This window comes from Varroa destructor, unplaced genomic scaffold (genome assembly GCF_002443255.2).
Source record: "Varroa destructor unplaced genomic scaffold, Vdes_3.0 BEIS01000003.1, whole genome shotgun sequence".
NCBI lineage: Eukaryota > Metazoa > Arthropoda > Arachnida > Mesostigmata > Varroidae > Varroa > Varroa destructor.
In genome coordinates, this window is record NW_019211456.1 from 24,213,415 (window position 1) to 24,237,873 (window position 24,459).

The window sequence follows — 24,459 nt, forward strand, 5'->3', positions numbered from 1 at the left end:
CTGGATTTCAGCATGTCCACCATCGGAGTTGAGTCTCTCTGAGTTACTCAGAAACTTTTACTTAACACAGATGCTAATATACCGCGTGTCTAAGCCCAGATACCTTATACATAAAGGACTTTATTCAGCGTCACTAACAGACAGTGCGCTCTGGTGAAAAGTATACAGATAAAAATAAAAACTGGAAAACCTGTTTGTTGGTACTGTTGTGGTAGATCGGAAATGCTTGATTTCTTATCTATAGTTGCAGAACGAAGCTATCTCAAGAACGCAGGCCAGCGACCTAACACCATTAGAAAAGCGGCTTCTTTTAAGGCTAACAAGATCTAAATTGTAGGTCTTGATTCAAACCTACTGTCGTTTCATATTCTATCGCAATGGCAGCAATCGAGTTCAACAAAGGTAGGAAAAGTCGCTAGAGAGGTTTTATTGCGTGACTATGTGCGCTAGCGGTAATAAGTACGGTAGAATTGATGCATTTTGCATGAACGACTTTTCATTTATTGGTAGTTACCGGTCGGTCCGCGCTGGACCATGTTTTCTCTAGAAGAAACATTATCTTAGTTGAGTAAGATGCATATGTCAACAGGCTACTTCATGAAGTGATTTTCAATATATTTGAAGTTTCGAATTTACCGAAACCTTCCACCTTGCAGACGTTGCTTACTTAGTGGGTCGGAACCGTAATTATATATATATATATATATTGTGTAATGAAAATGCTTAAAAACGAGTTTTACCCACCCCATGCTTACTACTTGTAATTTAAACTTACACATATGAAATACTATCATACGAAAATGATCCCAGTGATTGATTGCAAATAGTTCTATCCTATACAAGCAGGCGTTTCCAAAACGTTTTTTATTACATTGAAAAAATGAACAAGCCGTGTGGCAAAGCCAGCGATACTTACTTGTCCAAGGAAATGCATTGATAGTGGATAAAATGTTTGATATACGACAGACAGACATACGATCAATAATCACTAGCTTGTATTAAGCAATGACAACATTTACTAGCTTCGTCGCCAAAAAACTCCTGACGCCACAATGCAAATGAACGGGGTCTAGTTGTTATACAAGTTTCCCTACGATAGTACGAAAGTGACGTCTCGGCCCGCAACCGGAAATGCAGAGAAATGGCTCAAGTCAAAGTCAGGACATAGACACACTTTGATCCTCCAAAGTATTTGGTTTGGTGCTGAAAAGCGGTGGATTTTGCCAGAGCTTATGCTTACATGACAACCAGCTCTTTTGGTGGACAACTAAAAGCAAATATTTCTTTATTATTCAATATAAGCTTATATTGTTTATCTGCAAAGCATCCCATAAAAATGAAAACATAAATAATGAGTAAAAACCCTGTTAATAAGAAAGGAAATAAGTATAGCAGTTTTCTGTCCTGTTCGTTCCCTCCAGGCTGTTTGTGTTGATGCTTCCTGTCCTGACAGGTCTTTAGAGCAATGCTAGAATAACCATGCCGGTCGTACGCCGCGGTCCAGAAACACTATCACGTATGAGAGTTCTGCTACTTCGACCGTTAAAATCATCAGGCATTATAAGCATGCCAATATTACTCAAGAGTGAAATTTTACTGGCACTACAAACATGTGGTTCGACGGCAGAGGCTATAACTAGCAAGTCTAAAATTGGCAAGGCAAAAGAGGTGTGACACGTTGAATTTTTCCTTCAAAAAAACAACCGTAACGGTTCTGGAAACGATTCAAGAAGATTTTTCTTGGATCTGGATTTATACGGAGTCAATTATATTATTATAGATTAAATCGAGAAAGAGTAGAAATCATTTAAGATGAGCATAACGTCGTATAACGCTTTCATGCCAGACAAAGAGCAAACACGTCACAGGAACTAGAGCGACATGGAATTAAATTCCCTTGTACAATAAGATCTTAGTTTCCTACTGATGAAATCAGTTTCGGGCCTACCGCAAAAACGTGGGCATCGACCCTCCTCCCGAGAGACCTGCGACGGGAGCCTGCTCGTTAATGCTACGGTTTCCTCTTTGTAACGTTCAGCGTCGAATGTCCTTAAAAATTTTTGGACAGACCGTGCAGATGTGCCGGAACGCGTCAGTCAGCACTACCGGCTAGTATAATGTCTCTCACACCTAAAGGTTTTTGGTTACCCACAGATGCGGTCCTGACTTATCAGACTTTCTGGTAGTGTTTTTATAACTTGAATATTTCCCTTATTGTGGTAAATTTGGTATCACACTTTAAAAGAAAAAGCAGTGTGTTATTCTGAAAACGTATTTTTGAGTTCGCATGCTTTCTAAACACATGAAATTTGTACGTTATACCGCAGCCGTTCATTTGCAATTTGTGGATTTGCCGTATTTGTAGAATTAGCAACTCTACTTTTTTGATCCAGGCATTAGAATCGAATTGACATAACTTAAACTTTTAATTACCGAAGTTTACTCGATAAATATATTAACATAAAGTTTCTAGCTTAGGATTCGTTGTGGGTCCTTTCGTAAGACCTTTAGATCCTTTAGACACTTAGTACCATTTACGACCAGGACGCATTTAGACGTATAATCATCCATATCCAATCAGCTCATCCAATATTTCGCCGATAGTTACCTCATTCACAATGAATTCATTATAACAGCCCGAACACAGTTCAGGCGACAGTATTCTATTAGTTAGTTCAGCTAGAGTAATGTTTTTTATAACATTTCTACTTTTTTCTAATGCGGATCTATTGTGCCCTACGTATTGTGACATTTTGTGAACTTCTTGGTTCTGTGGTTATAGAGAGGCTCGATCTTCTACGACAACTTTGTAGCTGAAGTAATTACCTAAAGTGTTAGTGAACTGGTTCAGTTAAGACCTGTCTATGGACGCTCAATACAGATGTCAGCCAAGTTAGAAAGCGGACATTGATAATACCTTTATCATAATATATATATCACATCCATACCTTATATTTTACATACCTGGACCAGCGTTCCTGCAGCCTCTGGACAATCATATATCACCTATATATCATTTTCCAAATCATGGTTTTCTGGTAAACCTGTAACGGAATATGCTTACTTACCAGTTGCCTTCTTAGAGCATGGAAATTCCCCAATCACACGGACATAAATCGAAAGAATAAGCAGGTTAAAACCAACGTTGGATGTGTCTTTGCTCAATCCAGGAAGTAAGTTCAGCATGAAAATAAGCTGAACGCGTGCTTCTGATGTTTATTGCCACTGTTACCACCAACTTACGTCCGAACCTACCCAATGTAACCTCCGAACCCGATTTCCAGGACGACGCCATCGTCCCCGTCCCTGTTCGGCTAGCGAAAGATATTGGACCATATTTCGTCTAAAGCGACCGTATATTCCAGGCAAGTATCTTGTTGATCGAAATTCCGCTGTGGAATACATCACACGCATCAACTGGCCCAATTGGCCTGGAGTCACCTGGGACCCATTTTTATTCACATTTTGTGTGCATTTTCAGTCTCTGTGTTGTGAGGGTGTGACGTCTTACATATGAAATTCCAGTTTTGTTCTACGAAGCCCATAGATTGCAAACGCGATTTTGGTAAAAAGCTTCCTGAACTGCGACAATGCCTTTTTGTCGTCCGGGTGCGGACATCTGTTTACTTTCTTGCTTCTGGTTACTTTCTTGCTGGATTAATCCAGCCTCTGTTCTTGAAACGTTTGCACCACTGATGTATCGTGCTCTCTATTAAAATCCCCTTGCATCATGTCTTCGCCGATCTTCGATGAATTTACATAGTGCTACAATGTTTCATAAATAAAGACTTGAAAATGGTATCGTTCTTTTTCAGTCAGTTTTTGTTCGAGTCGACCGGTTCTCACTTACAATATTGTAGAGGACCGGAGAATTCACCAACTAAATGTTGTCTTTCAGGGGCAATTGTCGTTCACCGGATTCAGTTGTAATAGCTTGATATATATGGCTGGTGCTTACTAACGCTGTAATGATGCGATGGTAATGATTACCTGCTAGGCTTGACACTAGGATATGTGAGGTAGTTTGAGTCCGAAGTCAGATAGACGGACCAAGCTAAAGGTCAGGCTTCTGTAGCAGCACTCAACAGCAGTATCCTAAATATCGAAACGTTTCTTTTTTATCTTCTTGTAAGAGTCCACTGATTATACCAGTTTGTTTGGTAGGAACAAATCTACGCGCAGCTAATTTCCATGATCTCAAGCGTTCGATTAATTCCGCAACTCCTCAATTTATATATATGAACGGACTCAACGAAGTAGTTATTAAAAATATCATTCTTGGAAACTGTCTGCAATTACTAACGCTCGTTAACAGGACGCGGAGCGCTGCGGCGTTACCAACCTTAATAGAACACAACGTTTCTGACCTGTTTGGAACGCTGCTTCTTCGACTCTCAGTACGCACACGACAGAAGTACAGGTCTAATCAGGGTAGCGTGAACATAGAAAAAAAAAAAAGCTAGTAGAAAAGACAAGATGCAATAATTGTCCTATGACCCGTTTAAGTATTTGGCGGTCAATGACTTAACGCATTGCTCAACATGTTATAACACACGAACCATTGTTTCGCACGTTCACGAGCTGACCATCCTATTAACCTAATTGGATCCTCTTGGATCTAAGTAGGGTGTATCGACGAGGTGTGCAAGGTACAATGATACGTAACCGATAACCTAATTGAATGCAAAGACGCCTTAAAGGGGAATATTCCCATAGAAGTTGTTTACCGCTTAATTTAAAAGCATAGGTACGAAGTAAGTGAAAATTCGCAGAGGAGTATTGATGATTCCAAATTCGAAGAGTCTGCATTCAACGACTGCAACCAATTTTATGGGCAAAAACAGAACAAATTTATTAGCTTCGTGAATTTACACACCGGTGCTCATTAGCTATGTCAGAATAGAAAAATCATACGCTAGGAAAGTGCGCCTGTCTCGATAGGGGCATCGCAATCGTAAATAAATTTATTACATTTATACCTCTGTGTTTACCAAACTGTTACCGTGACATGTCTTATCAAGTTTTACTTATGTCAAGTCAACAAAATGGCCTCAAGGTGAAAGGAAAAAAAAAGTAAAATTAATATTTCCAACAAGTCTACTATTCAGGCGAATAATGACTCATAATCCTACCTTTTCGTAATATATGATAAATGCTTCCGTTAATATAGGTTTGCATGTTGTGTATAGACGCATTTTAGGCAACCGTCTGCTCTATATATATTCTACCCCATCAGCAGATTATGATGCTTTCAAAGCAGTGCCAATTGCGTTTGGGCCTTCAATTTCTTACCAGGCATTCTAATACAAACACTGCATGGGCTCCGTCACTGAATTTATGATGTGCGAAATTAATCATCCGTGAAGCACTTGTCTGCTTTGTAGACGGTTCAGTGAAGTTGACTTCTCAGATTACAGGTCATTACAAATGAAGTTTCGATAAAAGAGGGCAAGTTAGTGATGAATTCGGTTTTTCTCAGCACAAAGGCTTGTTTCGTTAAATTACCTAGACGTTTGCATCATTTACCCGTGAAGGGTTTTACAGAATTATGGTGCGTAGCCATTAAAAAAACCAAGTTCTTATAATGTAACTATCAGCCTGAATTGTACGTCCGGCAATGAAACTAACTGTATAATAGCAAATAAATAAGTACGAAAGCGAAACGTGCATTACACTATAAGGACTTGAGGTAATCGTATTGTATCCGTGTCGATCGATATTCTATTTTATTTATAAAACAAGAAGATAACAAACTTACTTAACAAATTACCTAAGCATAGAGTTCGCAAAATAAAGTTTGCAATTGCCCAAAAACTATCCATGTTTATTTATCGATTACCATACAAAAAATCGTTCTCGATTACGAAATGTAGTTGTCAGAAGTTGCTCTCTTATGCTTTTTGAGATACAGGGCGTTGAGGCTCACCCATTCACGTGAACATTATAGATATTTTTGACCACTAAGAAGGTTTTAAACGAATGCATTGGTAACCACAAGTAAGTCGTTACCAATTCTGCATTGAAGGTTGGTCGAAGAATCTCCTTAAATATGTTGCAAAAAACCTTAGTTAGCACGTTTCACAAAAGTTTCAAACGATATCTAATAGCTTTCTGTAATATTATGGCCTGTCTTTCTGCCGATCGTACCTGTCAACCAAAATCAATAGCTTTTTAAATTAACGTAGCATTTCATATGAGTTATCCCATAAATAAAGTTTAAAGAAAACGTTGAAACGTAGATATCAATTCTATACAAGGCCGAACCGCAATGAAGAATGATAAGATGTAGGTAACAGCTGTTTGAACAACTGATTGAAGATAATAGGAATAAAAAGTACAGCACAGCCTATGTCGTATAGATACGAACGTGCCGCGAAAGGACGCCACGATAAAGAGCGACAGAGATAGCTAATTACGCGACAATAGCTGTGCAGTATCTAGACGGCTGAACTGTACAGCACATGGTCGCCAAACCGAAACGTGCCAGTGGAAAAAGGCCCTACATTTTGTAAAGCTTCAGACGGAAAGCAGACAATGTTTCGCTATTAAACCTGGACGTCAAGGTTACAGGAAACGTATTGATGTGACAATGTAGATGAAGGCGAAGAATTTAAATAGAAAGAATGACCTATTTAAACATAGCGAGGTAAATTTTGGTGTAACTTTACGCGTCCACGGGTGTTAACATGCCAAACATCGAAGTTCAATTTATAACCAGCACGATTTTTACGACCTTTTTTCTAAGTAGCTTAATAACGGGTGACCTTGTCTCGAATAGCAGCTATGCGGCCAATGGGATCGTGAACCGGGATAGTAGAAGAACCTTGCCATGTAAACGGAGTCAGCAGAAATACCATAGCCAAATCATACAGTGGGTAAGTCACTACATATCATTTTACTAAAAGGAGGGGCAGTCTACTTTCGAAAGATTGTGATAAGTACGACCGGTGTTCTCCACATGCCTGCCTGGTCCGAAATTATCAATTAAGTAACATCGTTATTCGGAGCTATAGTTCATTACCCGACAGAACACTTCATTCTTCTTATGAAAATATTCGATAAGGATTTCATGTTTGCTTGAAAAAAGGCAAAAACTTTTCGGTTAATACACGAATATACGATACTGGCGTGCAAGAGTCCTTAATAAATGCCAATAACATGTAAGTAAGAAGCAAAAGAAAAAGCAACGAATAGAAGGAAATGTTAGTATGCAGTATTTGTTTGGCAAATACACCTTTGTGTTGTAAGCGAAAATTGCCCAAAGAACTCGCCGGTTCGATTTTTTTTGATGTCCTACAAAAAGAGAAGCCTTAAATGATATATGTATTATTGCAATAATATGTCAGGTGACCCTTTCAAAGCTCTGCAATTCAACCCTATTGCGATTCTTATTTTAAGGCATTACCTCATTTAATTTATTCGTTACGTAGAATTTCTCAGGCAGCAGGTGAGCAACCCTCCAGCGAAGCTCATGGTGGTCAAACGGTAGACGTTCGTGGATAAATTTCCACATACACAAGTCCATGCATTGCAATCTCTATTCCGGAAAAATTACTTTTCTAACATCTTTGTCATTGACTGATTACTCCGGTTGAAAGAGGCTCGGTCAAAAATAACGTGTAGAACTTGAAAGGCGCTGATCGTGATGTCCATTAGGCTACTATCGATTTTCGCGTACGATGCTTGCCTAAGAAGCCTCTTGTTCTCTCTAGGCGTCCAAAGGACTCTATATTGTAGCATAATAGAGAGGCAACACGGTATTATGTCTCCCCTAAGAATCTACAATAGGCCCTTGCAATGCATTGAAGCCAGCGTTTCGAGTCCGCAGTTTTTTTTTCAATATTTTTTTTTCCCTATATTTATCTTATGGGCTATATTTTTGAGATTGCCCTGGCAAGTGAAAGTCTTAAAGACAGCTTTTGCAGTTTCCTTAATACATTTCAGCTCGATTGTGAGAACAACGCTCATGTTTTGCTTTCACAAGACGCATTCCATCTCAGCACAAATTAAAAACTCACTACACAAAAATCAAGTTGTTTGCGCTTGTCTAGTTGTGACAAATTTCTAGAAAAAAAATAGGTTTGCAGTTCTCATTGAACAGACGACCACTAACTTAGGATTTTCTAGGTATTCATCCATAACCATTGCATTCTATGGTGCGTCAGTGTTTTATACAGACAACTGCCTGATTTGAACTCTACGAATATTTTACTTTACGAACATTTGATACTTATAATATGTTGGGTGGCAAAGCTTTAAAGGCCATACCCTGTCAGTCGCCTCTGCCGCTATGCAATGTCCGCTGGACAGCACGATCGGCAAACACGCTGGTTTCTATAACGGCTTTCCATATTTCGTATCGATAAAAGGTCTCTGATCCCAAAGTTTTTTTTCGCAGCTAGCTGTATAATGGCATGCTTTTTGGCCGTTAGATAATCCACATAGATGAACCAATTTTCTTAAAAAAAATAAACTAGCTTCGACAAGCTTCAAAACACTAGAAAATAGACGGAAATATTCAAATAAATTTTTGGGTTATTTTAGTGACCCCTAGAGTGCTACTATAATTACGTCTACGCGTTTAGATGTTTTTTCTCGTTTGTGAAACGAAGGAAGCAATATGTGGTTTGCTAAATCGCCGGACAAGTCTTTCACTTGGATATAGTAAACCACCCAACTACTCCGTAACAACGGCGGGGGTATTGCGTTTGGAAATGCAGACAAAAGAAAAAAGGATGATAGCATTTGTTTTTGCTTTAATTAAAATTCGGTCTTGCGAAGCTCCCTGGCAATAGGTTGTTCATACGTATTCCTACTATAATTAGCCTACTTAATGAGCGCATACATTTTTCTTTTACGTACCTCACATTTTCAAGCGCGCAAGCGTCAAAGAACATTCGCTTATGACGAATGTACTTAAGCTAAAAATATCATCAATAATAGTCTCCTTGAAGCATATTTGGTTGATAAAATCTTCCTCAGACTACCAATATTAACTCGTAGCCAGGATAAAGGACTATAATCTTCCTGGTGGCTGAAGCGTACGTTGTGGGACCGCTAGGAAAATGCCTCCTTTTACAGCCAAAGTCTACATAAAAATAGCTATCCTCTCAGAATCGTTCCGGAAAGTAGATACTGTTTAGCGGAGATCGCTTATACAGAAACACATCAAATCTAAGATAAATTTACGATTTGTGACAAAGTTTCAATAGTGAAACCACTTGAAAGCCTAGTCCTGTTTCAGTAGACAGTTTACTTGTCCTACGTTTTTCATAGCAGATAATAACACAGGGTGACTGAAAATTTACGATTGAGGATACGAAGAGCCCAAGGTGCTAAACACGTGTAAAGCCGTTTTACGACGGTCCATTGTAAGGCACCTTTTCATATACGGCCACATTATCATTATTAGTCAGATAGACCTACAGGTTTTTCGGATGATTTTTTAAATAGAGACGGATATTTTTTTGTAGAATCAAACACGGAAAGAAGTGTTACCAAAATTGTGCTGTAGTTATTTGACAGCGCACGGACAGCAAAACGGTTTCTCTATCAGCTTCCTTTATTTTAATATCGATTTCGGTCAAAGCGAAAACGCTTATCAAAGTCCTTTAAAGTCTTATAAAGTCAGTCCTTTTTAATACTCCTTGTAATACTCATGCAGGTTTCTTCTTTTACGCAAAACTCTACCGTTAAGTTGAAAACTAGTACTTTTCCGCACCATTGTTTCAAATAGTGCGATAGCTAAATGGGTAGGTAATCGACCCGGTAAATCAGAAAGTGTTCTGGTTTGAATTATAAGTTATTCTTTGGAGTGTCTTAAGCTTTCTTGAATTTCCAATATAACAAGCTGCAACTTTAAGCTGCGCGTGTCTCACTGCTCGTCTATATTTCGAATTGAATTTAGTTATCCACGATGCGTTGCTGCCGACAGCAAAAGTAGCAACAGATTTTTATATATAGATATTGTTGTGGAAGGCTGTACAAACGGAAAGGAGGAACTGTCGAATTATAGGTACTACCTTCAACTTCATCATAGATATGTTCGTCTAAATAAACAGCTGCTGTTGAGAAAAGTCAGGTAAAAAGTAAATGCAGATTGAGCTACAACAGAAACATCCAGGTTATTGATGCTTAATTTTCACATTTGTTGAAGACATACGTTTATATATTTGCAGATGGCGTTCGTTACATCTTCATCTAGTGCATGTTTGTTTTGCAATCGCTTCGGTTGCTGTTTACGTTACTAATAATGTTTAAGAGGAGCAGTTGGATTAGCGGGGCACTGTGCATGCTACTAGTATCGACATACAAGTATGCACTAAGCGTGCCACATACATGTGCAGCGTGCAACAAAGCGCAGCGACGTTGGCGCCACTAATATCGATGTTCATATTAAAAGGGGCCACACTGTTTTGGTAACATTTTTGCTGGGACTGTGAAGGATTAGCTGCGTCTCCCTGGCACTAGATAGTGTTACCGACCGAAAGCAGCGTCCGAAACCAGAAGAAACGCTTTTCCCGACCACCTAAAACTCCGATCCCTTCTCATGTCTAGCCAGCATTTCTATTGTGAATTTGATACTGTCGTGTTGCAGCAATCGCCAGTAGAGTCAACTAGGCCTAATCTAGGCCATATGCCTAACATTACCAATAAGCCAATTAAATGTAAACCGCTTTAAACACCTTTCTTCGAACAGTATTAGTTCGATACGGCTGTGTTTAGGGTACGCTATAGTTGCGTAAATCGGAGATTATTCATTTTGGCAACAAAAATTAACTGCACTAAAATTCTCCTTTTGTGATTGTGTCGACTGTAACGTATAGAGGCCTTTTCAAAGGTCGGAAAGACGATACCTTTCCCTCTAGATGTTTTGAGTAGCTACTAATGGAATTACTTTCGAAATCGATAGCGGGTGATCAAATAGACAAGGCGAAGAATGAGCTCAGAGCTTGTATAAAACCTAGGTATTTTATTACAGATCTCAAATGATCGTAATGTCAGAATTTTATTAAACTAATGACAAATCCAACTGGAAAAGGTATTGAATTGCCGAATAAAAAAAAACAACTTATAATCAATACGATTATAGGACATAGCAATGCAAGCATGCATTGTTGGCCATTTTCCGTGATACCCTGCAGACCTAAAGGATTTTCGATACATCTATATGAAAGTAATGTTTACTTGGTGTTGCACGGCACAGCTCATCAACGAAAAACTTCGACCAGCGGCCATTAGTAGAAATTATTTCGATAGTTGTCCGTCGTCACTAGACGAACGCCAGTGAAATAGAATTCTTTAGGTACAGATGGCTCGCTACTACTAATTTTAGCATCTAAATCGACAGGCTGTAGAGACGGAACACGAATTTCCCCTCTGTAGGTGATATTACTAATAATTTAGATAGCCAACTTACAAATCCCAGACAGGAGTTTGAGGCAACTCAAACGATCTAGATCACAAATTTTATCGTTTATATATATATATATATATATAGAACATGTGGCGAATACTGCGAGATGTAAATTAATCGAAATTTAATTACGAACAGGAAGGAATGATCTTGCTTATTTTTGATAACAAATTTCTATCATTCAGCCGAAACCGTCACTATTCCTTTCTTGTTCGTAGTCATTCGATTAGAGAACTTGCTGCACGCAGGTGCGATAAGTACTTCACAAGTTAAAAACATATTTGACAAAATAATAACATAGCATTAAATTACTATCTGCTTATAAAGTACTCATAGACATACGATATCACCTAAAAGGTAAAGACAACGATAATTTTCCTAAAATGCAGATCCGTCGATTTATTTTCAAACCTTGCTCCGTATAATATAAGTATGCGTACTTTCTCAAGCCCGTTCATACGCTACGCATGCAACGACACCCGTTCCTCTTCAAGGTAACTTATAGCTAGGCGAACCCCCGACGAATGAAATTGATGCTTGAAGTTTTTCTACGAAAGCCTCTTGCCTCTGCATATGAGTTAGATAGTGCTTAGCTAGATAGTTTAAGCAGAAAATCTACACTGTATCCTTGAAATTAATATAACTCGACCGTAGCCAAATGATTATTTTTATTAGTATCGACCAGTAAGGTGTTAGCATAAACATCGAATAAGATTAGCGCAAGTAGAAATTGTTTTGGAAACGTATTTTTATTCTAGGTATAAATACTGGAAGGTTTTAAGAGAAAACAACAAGCCGAAGCCACCCGCAAATGAAGCTAAACTTATCAGTGTAAGAGATCACATTATTGCGTTGCTTAATACTGTTATACACTAAGCCTATCCAATTTCCACACCCCGATTACATTGTCATCTAATATTTGCCCCCCCCAGAACTGAACTAGCAAATGGTGCCCAGTTGATGATAGATATAGTTTGTGGCCTAAATTAATAAAAACAAAACTCTAAGGCGAAAGTGGGCAATATCAAACAAAAGTACAGTATCGTAATCACGCAGGGAAATAGCGATTCATCGATATTAGAAATGTTCACCTGCGTTTTCGTCTCGCTTTGTTGTGGACTTAAAAGACATGTTCGTCTATTACAAGAACTATTTTACCCTACTATGATTTTTACGTTTTTGTAACCATTATTAACTTGGCAGCGTCAAATATTAACAACATTAGTAGATGTGAAACTTAGAAAAAAAAAAAACTCTAGCGAAATTCAATTTTCGTTTTATGGCCTAAAGTTTTCAAAAAAAAATTTGACGCGCCAAATTCAAACAGTGCAAACTGGCAACACTATTCTCGATTTCGAACAAAAAGAATATCTTTACTATTAAAGCATTTATTAGCTTGAATGCACACCAGTGTTCGTTATGTACAGATGGTTTTATTATAGGAAGAACTGGTTTTTGTCTGCCAGCAGGAACAGCGGATGAATACAGACTCGTTATGATAAACAGCCCGCCAATGTTTTCACTGATTTGAAAGTATCACCGTGTTTATATATGTATACATATATACACATGTCTTCATAAGCATCCTCATAATCACCTGACGATTTTTCAGCATTACTCAAACATGCATTTTTTTTTTTTATCTACATTCACGGCTAGCTATATTGAGCGCCAATCTGCCTTTCAAAGTCTTCAAGGTACTATGTCACTCTAAGCACAAGCAATATTCGTAGTATTTAAAGCTGTGTTATCAAGTAGCCTACAAGACTCGACACCATGAAAATATATATGTAGATAAACTCGTCCAAATCCACAAAAATATGAGGCCAAATAGTTTAGCTTCGGATCTGTAAAGCCAACAATGCGATTACCGTCAGTGGGTGTATCCTCGCCAATAGCAATATATAAGAGCTTGACGATATTCGGGCCGCTGGAACTCCTAGACCCACTTGGAGGCAAAAAAAAAGAGCTGCCATATATAGTTTTGTCTATGGCGAGTTGACCTACATAGTGCAAGAAAAGTTATTACACAAACAATAATTGGTTCTATTTATTCTTTTGTGCAGTACTTCAGTCCAGTTGCAAAAGGCATTTGGCCAGCAAAATCCAAAGAGGCTAGAAAGTACCTTTGGGTCGCTGAATAGATTTAATAGTGTTTATACGGAAGCGTTTGATTAACATCGATAGAATAGAACCAAACTGTAAAACCATAGCCGAAAGTAATCTCTAATAGTTTTTTCCTGTACAAAAAGTATTCATGATTATACAATTGTACATTTTTGATTCAAAAAATATGGATCGCGTACGCAAGAGATGCTCCTTTCAACCCTGACAGCAGTAACAATATGCCTCAACTTGGCTACAGCTGATCAACAATATATGAACGCTAGGTTATTTTTAACACTTTCAAAATTAACGTTAAATGAACTGTTAGACAGTTATGCAAAAAAATTTTCTGACCTGTTTCGATGAGCCAACGGAGCACGTTTTTCGACGTTGAGAGCGTGACCTACGTCAATACCTATGAACGTTTTAGGTTGAACAAACCGCTCCCTCCACTATTTAAGGGATAGATTGCAGGTCCCGCTGTACGGCATAAAGGTTCGAAACAGTTACAGGTGCGGTCATAGTGCCTACCAAGATCGGCAAGACAAAATAAACTACATATACACTGTAAATACTGTTTTTTTTTTTTGATATATTAGAAAACGTTTTAACACTATCCAGGTTTATTTATCGTAAAAAATCGTATTTCATTTCATTGCGATATTCAAAAAGATAGTTAATTTTAAAAAATAAAAGTGACATTTCTTTTCCATGTCCTTCTTTTTACAGTGGCTCTTTAGCGATGAGTCTCATTGTCCTGTTCCTGTTACGAAGAAGCGCCAATAAAATTTTTAGCCGTTATGACACGTTTTGTAATAGCTCTTTGCTATTTTCTGACAAGTCGTCTATGGTCTCTATAAAAGTTATATAAAAGTTTTACAACTTAACTCTATATAGAGTCAAGTTGTAAAACTTTTATTTACATTCATGAGCGTCGAATCGAACCATTCTACCCGCTATGTGTATGCATTATATTATCTAACATACATGTTTTTACATGTACGATCACCTACACAGTTTCATTGCTACCTATTATTTACATTTGGTGTAGCTTACCGTTTAGCCTTAGTACGTTGCGAATACCATCGAGAAAACACGGTATCTTAAATGCGTATTTACATGTGCAGATTGCAGCAACATTTTCAATGGGATCAGGAGTTAAAAAGAATCGTAATATCGATTGCGCCAGCGAGCTTGAACTAAGCAGGTCCTTGGTATTTGTGCGCGGTAGGCACACAGCATCTCTAAATTTACCTATCTGTAGGATTCGCTCCCCTGGATGATGCATTGATCACTAACGATTAATGTCCTCTTAATGGCAATGAACCATAACAACGCTTTTGGTAATCGGTTTTTCAGAAGCATCATCTGAGGGCCCCCCCAGGGACGTGGCAGTCTCCGGAGAGGCCGGCAACCTTCATATATTCATCTCCAGCTGTCTGCGACCACTGCAAGTTTCGCTGGCGTGTAGAAGCTGATGGTCCCTACGTAGCGCATGATGACCACCAGATGCGTGACGATGCAGGGTTACGACGTGATGGTTCAGGAACTGTCCTTCCTGTTCGAGTTGTACACTCGAACTTGAACAGAAACTCGAAGGCCGCCAAGCCACCAGCGATGCTTTGACCCACAGCCACCGCGAGTAAAGGTAGTCACACATCGCAATGCGAAACATCCGAGATGATACGTTGTACAAGACGAAGTTGATCGAGAAGTTGGTATAGTATAGAAGCATGAAATATCGCTGAAGCACATAGAGCTATAAGGACAAATATGAAAAGGATACGTGGCGAGAACGATACGAATGTAACAACTGATTAGCGGTTGCAATTTAACACGGGCATCTACGTACGGTTTTAATTCGAGAAATATATTGCTTACTTCAACGCCTGTGTAAAAATGCAGTCAAATTTTTCACGTCAGCAGCTTTAAGCGGTTCGCGACACCTTCGCAAACGGCGATCACACTGTTTATATATTAGTATCTTTTTAAAAAATTCTAGCTGTAGCACGACAATTCAAGTGAAGCAAAATATAGAAAACAAGTTTGCGTTATTATTTTCGCCTTTCTAGACAGATATTTTTTGGTTGACTTTCGATGGATCTGAGGGTTCTTTAACAAGTGTGTAGCTCAAGTATAGCGTAACTTGTAATACATATAATTAAAAAAATAAGCAAACAGTAATTATCTCAAAGAATTAGAGATTACGCGCCTCGACCTCAACGCCGACGAACAACTTAAAAATTGATGCTTTCTACAGTCATCCTTTCTTCGATTTTTCCCTTTTCCATTTCGCAGGCAAAGCTTCACAGAAAGTAAGGCAGTCTTGTTTTTTTTTTCGCGCAAATCCAACAACAACTTAGGCTGTATGAGAATCAATACAAAACCGTTGCTTGGGATCGACCAAATGCAGCGGGAAATCTGTCAAAGGTCTTTTTGACAATCACTTGTATAACTTAGTAGATGTAAACACAAAACGTGTTTTTTTTTTTTTTACAATAACTTGAATAATTCCGGTGTGCAGTATATTTATATACATGTATACAAGTGAATGATACCTGTATTGGAAAGCAAGCAGTTATACAATTTGATCTCGGTAACAGTGGAGAGTTTCAAAGAAAACGGTTTCTAGCAGATTATAGTGATTTGGAGACTAGTACTATTGCTCCGTGGCAGTGGTGTCTCGCCAGACTAAACGCTGTATAATACTATTCTTAAATCGTTATTCTTTGAAACCGTTTGTATGTCCTTGTTGCTCGTACAATTGCGACCTTATGATGCATTATGCGTATCGAGTGAAAAAAATTGATATAGCGACCGCAGTAGAGGGTTTCGAATCTATACCTAATCTTTAGATGATGTACCACATCCGTTCCAATAAAACCGTGCGCGCTAGGCGCTGAGCTTCTATACTAGTCACGGTTCCATTTGATGAAGAACAAGGTTACATTATAGAATATGTATTAATGGAGTGGAGTAAATAGTAGCGCCAACGACCTAGAGGACAAGAAGGTCTTCGGTTGAACCTCGTTGACAACACGTAAATTGGTTCTTGCGAAATTGTATAGTAAAGTAGATTATTACTATTGTTATCTATCAGTCGTATATTAAAAAATTAGCTTGTATAATAATTTAAAAGTTTATTGGTTTCAACAAGGTTTGTTTATATGAAAACGTAGTAAGGGCATTTGGCGGCCATTATACAGCCAGTAATACGACCACGGCCGGATCCCTCTGACAAGAAGCCACTTCATTGTGTCTACTTATGGTATTGTATCTACTTATGGCTTTTATGAGAGGTTGCCTCATAAAAGATGAAGTTACAATCACGTCGCACGAACATATGCACGTATTTGTGCCTGGGGAAATGTGTGTGTGAAACACGTCAGCTATCTTCCTGTAAGAGCAAGCCTTTATCAGATTATTGAATATCAGATTGTGTTCTCAGCCTGAAATCGTAAGTCTGTAGAGCGTACGAAACAGATCTAGTATTTCAATAAGTCTACATATTGGTAAAAAAACATGGTTTTCTGTTCCGAGCTGTATCTAGTTAATTTGTCCCGATTACTACAAACGAATTCATCCCGTTCCATATTGACGGAAATAGGTAAGTAAAGACTTACATCGCTCGGCTTTCTCTTCAAGCGCCTCTATTCCACGCGTTTATGCCTAAGGACCGTGTTGTTTTCCGTAATTAAGTGTCCCTATACAAGGTACACATCGATGTCGTTCCTAGCGTCTCATTTCCTTTGGTCTAATTTTGGTTACTACCCCATCCGGGTCTTTTCCCAAGTCGTCTTAATAGTATTTGTTTTTATGTGCATGTTTCGGACATTGTCATCGAGCCCAGTAGAACGGAGACGCAAACGCACAAGTTGTTATGTGGATCTTTCACCTGGCGCCGTTGCTTGCCGCTTACAATATTATAAGTCCCTGTGTAGTGTCTGTTCTTATTTCCGTCTTCCAACACATCATTCCCTCCATGTCTATTCGAGTACACGTTTGGGCAAAAAATTATATACATATATATATATATAACATTAGAGCAAATCTGACGAAGAATAGCACAAGTGACTGTTGTATCTATGGTGCCTTCCTCTGTAAAGTACATGGTATAAATACTCAGAGTCTCATTAAATATGGGCCTAAATAGATGAGTGTTTCCTGAAAGCCATCGTTACTGGTGTACCATAGAGCTAAGAAAGCTCTATTCGAGCAAATCGTTTCAACGGATGTCAATATGTGTTGTTATTATCTGTCGCGGTTAGTGCCTCATCTAGCGCTATATATGGCTAATCTAAAGTAGAATTTATAAAATTTCGAACAACTGACGAATAAATAGTAAGACAATAATCAGTATCGTACATAAATTGATATTTCACGTGTCAGTCGATAACGAGACCTGAATCGTTAACTCTAGCTAGCTGCTTTAACTAAAGATTTAGCTGTCGCTTATCATCGATATAATATATATATATTTTGCGATATACTTACGTATGAGTTGTCGGGTATCGAATTTTGGTATGAGTGTAGATAGATTCTGGATAGGTAAAATGGCAGATTAAGAATGACGAAGACGGTAGACACTAGCAAGAGCATTCGAGTCACCGTGATTTGAATCGCAGACGGAACAGCCATACCGCTAATACCGAGAGAAGCCGACGACACTCCTAAAGTTCGGCCAGACGTTCGATTGTTTACCAGTGATGGAGCTGTGTTCCCATTATGTTGTGTTATTCCTATCTCCATTTTGCAAAAATGCTGCTGCTGCTGCTGCTGCTGTTGTTGGAGCATAACAGGGCCCCCATTTAGCGTGTTTAGTACTGCGAAAAAACAACCCACATTTAGCTATTCAGAATATATACTGTACACAAAATTGTTCCACTTTATTGATATCGGAGGTTGTCGTAAAGGTTTAACATGGTCACTCTCGGGACCCGCCAAGAAATCATTTGGAGGAAAATTATTTGCTCAGCAGAATTTTAAAGGTTTTTTTTGTGCTCAAATTATATAGCATGTTCCATTGTTACGTTCTAGATAGTAACGAGGCATTTGTTGGTATTGGCTATTAGCCACCTAGCAGCAGCGGAAGCTAAAGAAAGGATACATTTTTGTTATCCAGATCATACATTACACATACCAAAAAAATACTATATATAATGGATCCCAGTACAATAATTAAATGGGAGTCTAGCTTTCGATGTAATAGTTATCAAAAAGACTGATTTAGTGAAATTTATCAGATTTCCTAATGTATACGGGAAGCGGGAAAAAGTATGATCTATTTATTTGCAAAATAGAAGGACGCTGTTGCACTGATGTACAGATTGTGTTCCTTTTTTTTTTTTTTTTTTTTTTTTTTTTATATACTTAGTAGTTCCTTTTAAACCGACCAAAAGCCTAGATCATACCGTAAACTTGAGCAACAATAACGGTCCAGAGTCATTTTGTGGTGCGTTATTTAAATCACTTTACCTGGGACTTAAAAAAGTACGTATTGCGACTTAATCAAGGTCAAGTGAATATGTTCTGTCAAAGAACAACAGGACGTTTACCTATGGCATCGACAGAACACAAAACATCAGTCGGTTCAATTATGGGCCGTATAATCTCCTTTAATAGCATATATATTTTGTGCAGTTAAAAAGTTTTAAAGGCATGTACAGAGTCTGAAGTCGGCCATATAGGTTTGGTCCTTCTATTTATTGAGCAGGCTAGAAAGGTTAGGAAAACATGGTAAAAGGGGCGCGACTTTACACCAAGGATTATTTCAAAGTTCAAGCAGTCACTAAATGCATATAGTAATAGCCCCTACTTGAACTATACGACGCTACTGAATTGCAGGCGTGAATCAACGTTGAAAGCTGTAACATAGAGGCCTGTCGAAAAGGCTTCTATGTTACGGCTTTGAAAAATCTGCTTGGGAAAAATTAAGTGCATGGGCAGCAACGTTATCCTGGGTAACGACTAGAATGTCAGTGCAGAAAAATTGCACCAATTGCGTACCCGACCTTCTTGAAAGGCTTCTTTTTGCAAACGCAAATAAAACTCGATGAGCTTTTATGTGGAAAAATAATGTAAATAGTCATCTCGTTTTATTTCGTCACAGCAAGCACCCAACTCTTGACAGGATAAAGATCGCATTTGTTGGCTACGCTTTTTACATATGTTTTCGTCGCTATAATCTCACTATACTACTATAAGGCTTGTTAATAGGGAAATTCCTTACTCGTTCATAGTCGAGTATAGCGGAGTAGCGTTTCTTTCCATTCATAAACGTTTGCCTATAATCCAGCAATAGCGCGGAACTTAGGGGTGAGGAAAGAAGCATCATATTTAGCGTCCTGTTGTAGGTTAGTAGAAGTACGCGTCCGCCTCGTCGAGAGATATCAGGTTAGATCCTAATCAAAAATTTGGATGAGGCAGTACCCCCTATGGGAAGGGGATCAGCGTGTACGGTTTTTGTTGCACATTTTATCGCTGGGATCCCTTATAATATTAAATGGCTACATAGCAGTCGTTAAAATAAGTACTCTATTAAAAGGCTAAAGGGATTTTTAGCAGTCTGCAACTGTTATTGGTAAAACAACGGAGCCAAACGTTGGGAATCCGGGTCTTTTTCTCGACTGTGTGTTGTATGCGTTATACAACCTATGCGAACTCAAATGTCAATTCAAACTATTGCTAGCTTCCATGCTAGGCACCGTCCTGAGATAAACAATGAATCCATGCATTTCATTCAATCGTACTTTCACGATCAGTATTTTACGTGTATCTAAATAGACAGACCTTTCATTTTGGTTCCAAAGTGATCAAACAAAGAACTCGGCATATAACGTACACATACACCTCTAGACTTATATATTATCATATTAAGTTAGAGGCTTAGGTGCTTAAAACTATTGTTTTGCCAATAAATCAAGGTGTAGCCTGGGATACATACATCTTATGACACGTTGGGCTGACTTGTTTGAATATGTTGAAGGTACTATTGCTAAGACTCTGGCAGTACGCGTCCCCTAGCTATTCTCCATACATGTGTATTACTTGCAATCTGTGCTCCTACAGTGTAAAATCCCAAATTTTTAATACAAAGTGTGCAGTACTGTTACTCAATAGTGCTTTTACAGAGTTTTTAATTAATCGTCATTCTATTTAAACTTTTTTCCTTGAACAAGGCATTCCAACAGCCGCTACTGTCCAATTCTATTTCCCTCCATATCGTTCAAATAAATAATTCAAATTAGGAATATTCGATAGCGTCGAGCGGTCTGACGGCCCGAGATTATCCACTTGCTTTAGTAATGGTATGAAATCGTATCCTGCTCCCTTTGCAGTTTACTAGCTAGTCTATGATTTTATGAGTCGTCACCTGCACGCGAAATGCTAAGGCTAAGTGACGATGGCACTGTGGATCTGTGAGAGGAATACGAACTATTGGAAGTATACCTTTGAGCGGTTCTGGCGTTGGTCCATTTGAGGTACGTACGTACAACGTTGGTCTTTGTTGACGACAACGTGCATAGAAAAGAAAGGTGGATCTCGCAATCATCAGATTCATCATAGAGATCAATAGCACTGGAAGGACAAACGTGGTCAGTGTATCCACTATGTTTGCGTAGTACACAACTCTGTAAATAAAAAGAAATAGAAAACCTTGTGTCACAGCAAAGGTAACATTTGAACGGATATACCTTATGTTCTCAAAGTCTATCGATTCAGTAGGTGCAACAGTGCTTCAAGAACTGTATTTCCAAAGAAAAATTGGAACTTCCGTAAGCATTAAAGTTGATGTTGCAAGGCTATAATCAAGTTAAGCATCTAACCCTTGGTAGCGTCAATCAGATAATCTAATTTCGAACCTTCGGCCCAGTACTACTAGTAAATAGACTGGTGTTCTAATCAATCGACAGCTTTGCTTATTGCCTTCACCTAAATGAAATCTTTGTTTTTGTATACTGTCTAATTATATTAAAGCCGAAGTCGCGAGTTGGGAAGCTAGCTAAATATGCATGTGGTCATGCCACTATGTTAATGAAGTATTGGGAAAACGTTAGTTTTTTTCGACTGAAGGCCTGACTTGTGGCGCTATTTTTGCCTGCCTGCCTGCCTGCCTGCCTGCCTACTACTGGCGTGCCAAGTTCCAGGGTTTTTGAACACGTGCTTTGTATTTTGTAAGCATTTTCAAATGAACGACTTTTCGCCGTGTGTCGCTCTTCCGGAAAGCAGCAATGGAGAAACCAAGAAGGGTACAGGTGCTAACACTACAAAACGTTTTTGGGAAGAGCTTATGCGTCCCTTATGGTAGCGTCGACCCTTCGAATGCCTGAGGCACCGCACCTAACAACGGATTAAAGAAAGCCCTGAAAGCGTCCCGTCAGAATAATCAGGGGCGAAAAAGTGCTGTTTGTGTTAGAGATTCACTGAAATATCTGCAGAGGGGTCTTACAGGAGATTTAGACACCTCATATCGGTGCTATCATATCGCTTGAAAAGATTATTTAGAGGCGAAAAGCTCTTAGCAAAGATCAGCCCAATTGTCTCGAGAGATGAGGAGTTCCAGATCTAGCCCTGTGTGGCTTTTTAGTTTTCCCGAATCTAGAAAAACGCCTGAAAGCAAAAAGATTTGAGGCGACTGAGGAAATCCGGAAACAGCGTCATCCGGGTTTGCACCTCTCATGACCTATTTACATACTATTTCGAAGGCTGAAAACAACTGTGTCACACATGCATTGAGTCCGGCGTGAAGTGCTTGGAAAGGAATAATCGGGACTTAAGCGATTGAGGCACTATTCCAGCTAGCCTCGTGAGAATACTGCTTAATTCTATCAACTGAATCAATTTTAATGATCATGCTTATCAAGTCTCTATCGGCGCTCGGCTATAGAGTTCACTACTGAGTGTTATTATGACGTAGATACGTTGAAACATGTTTACTAGGGAAGTGTTGGCTTACACAGAAACTAAACATCCATTAGAATGGAATGAATAAATTAACTAATATACACGACAGAAGCATGCTCAGCTGGTATAAAAGCAGTTTGCCGATATTGTCTTGAGGCAGTAACAGTTGTGGTACGTACTCTGATTACACACAGGTAACGTCATATGTAACCATTGCAAGTAACTTGATGCAAAAGTTGCCATGGGCGAAATTTGCGGTAAAGCGGTACGCACTTATCTTGGCGATTGTGTTTTAGCACTAAACACCTAACCACGACGTTGATACAAAAGGCTTAGCTGCGTAAGTACTAAGATGGGACTGCGTCCATATCAGCGAGCCCGTACAATAGGTATCTGCACCCCACAGATAACACTGGAATCATTATCACGGTGATGGAACAAACGAACCGATCGTTTAAACAAACTTCCATTCTTGCCGATATTGATAAGTAAGATTTTTCCTAAATTATCCATACCAGTTGTGATAGTAAAGACCAGTAATACATTATGACAATGGATATTCTGACTATTTTACGATATTGAAACACTTCGAACAGTTCCGGTGGACTTGTACGGGTGGGTGTCTGAAAAAAACAGTGAAAATAAAAACGATAATCATTGAAAAAAGAATAGATAAACTAATGCAGACTAAAATAATTTCGAATTTCCCCTACATTAGATTACTGTTCAAGATCGCCACTACGAATAAAGCATTCGATATAAGGCCGGCCGCACAGAATCGCAAAACATGGAGAAAGGGCAAAGTTAAAAACTAACTGTTCATAGCTGTCATCTGCACTGCACTCATAGGAATCTCCATCGGGTTTTAATGTGACGGTGAAGAGGGCATGAAGATTCGCTATAATGCTGAGTATCACGAGTACTGCTACAACGACCTTTGCTCGCCTTTTCGTACTCAGGTGGAGTCTCCAAAGCGGATAACAAACTGCCAGATACCTGAAAGGAAAATACAGTAGACAAGCGACACCTAACTCATTCTACCTTGAAGAGTCTTTCATATTATTAAATTGGATTATTTTTTGTTCTCTGCATCCAGTTTAGTATTGTCGATATTTCTTCGACGGTTTTATGTCGTAGCTAGATAGTTTTCTATGTGGGTAAACTTAGCTATGGGGTAACGATGAGGTCTGCTTGAGCAATTGGACCAGTTATAAAGCTCGTTCGAATGCCTGATATATGTAGCAGAGGCATGCGATAGTGCAGTGCATTTTAAGTACAAAAAAAAACAGAGAAAAAGATTTAAAAAAATACAATGGGTTTTTTCAGTCATAAAACCCATTGCCTTTTTACGATTTCAACAAAAATTGAACATTCCCTTGTACACATACGTGTGGACTCTTTCCATTTTTTTTTCCGTAAAACACACGTTGTCACAAAGAAAAGCATCTATAGATAAAGGATAAAGCAATTAAAAGGAAAGTTTCTTCTAAATGCCTTAAATGTCTTTAGGTTAGGTTTTCATAAAATGTTTAGCTTTCCAAATATCTATACATTAAAACGTATTTTTTAACAGACTGTTTTACAATATTTATCGTATTTATTTCAGTTGCTAACGTCTAATAATGTATTTCCATGCAACATTTCGAGTTCCGTGAAGGAATTGATTCAAACATAAACATTTCACTAGTTTTTACGAGATACAAACCGTGATGACGAAAATAGCAGTAAAGAACCAGGAACCAGAATGCTTATCGTACATGGACATCGAGGACCCGGTAGAACATCCCTCTAGCCTTCGATTTTGCTAAAAGCGAGTGCCTAAAGTCCTTGAAATTATAATATAAACTATCCGCAATTGCCAGTGCGACCTCGCGTCTAACTTCAGGGTACTTCGTTTAATAACAGCGAAATATCTATAGACGTCCCTTGAGTGCCGCGCGTGGAGTAATTTTCTAATACAATGATAAAAGCTAGAACTTAAATACTATCTTTTTATTGTTCAAGTTTGAATGTTTGAATAGGATGCGCGACGC

At 38.6% G+C, this 24,459-nt stretch overlaps 1 protein-coding gene and 1 long non-coding RNA gene across 6 annotated transcripts in view; one reads left to right on the forward strand and one right to left on the reverse strand.

Annotated features, from left to right (window-relative positions):
* Nucleotides 1–12,788: 12,788 nt before the first annotated feature.
* CNMaR (G-protein coupled receptor) overlaps nt 12,789–24,459 on the reverse strand; it is a 50,113-nt gene continuing 38,442 nt past the window's right edge. For 3 of the 4 annotated variants that reach the window (XM_022798410.2, XM_086984383.1, XM_086984384.1), the window contains 4 exons: nt 23,243–23,422; nt 20,972–21,153; nt 18,017–18,345; nt 12,789–15,281 (listed from right to left, as the gene is read on the reverse strand). In XM_022798410.2, coding sequence (XP_022654145.1) covers nt 14,940–15,281; nt 18,017–18,345; nt 20,972–21,153; nt 23,243–23,422 — 1,033 coding nt within the window. In that variant the 3' untranslated portion in view covers nt 12,789–14,939. Of the gene's footprint in view, nt 15,282–16,642; nt 16,920–18,016; nt 18,346–20,971; nt 21,154–23,242; nt 23,423–24,459 lie in introns of those variants that run through there. The other variant, XM_086984385.1, reaches the window with a different exon arrangement.
* On the forward strand, nt 21,108–23,283 carry LOC147756706 (uncharacterized). Of its 2 annotated transcripts, none has more exons than XR_015324388.1 (3): nt 21,108–21,195; nt 22,621–22,766; nt 23,145–23,283. It is a non-coding gene; the product is annotated as an uncharacterized LOC147756706 (long non-coding RNA). The 2 variants fall into 2 exon arrangements; XR_015324387.1 differs by having other exon boundaries at nt 21,146–21,297.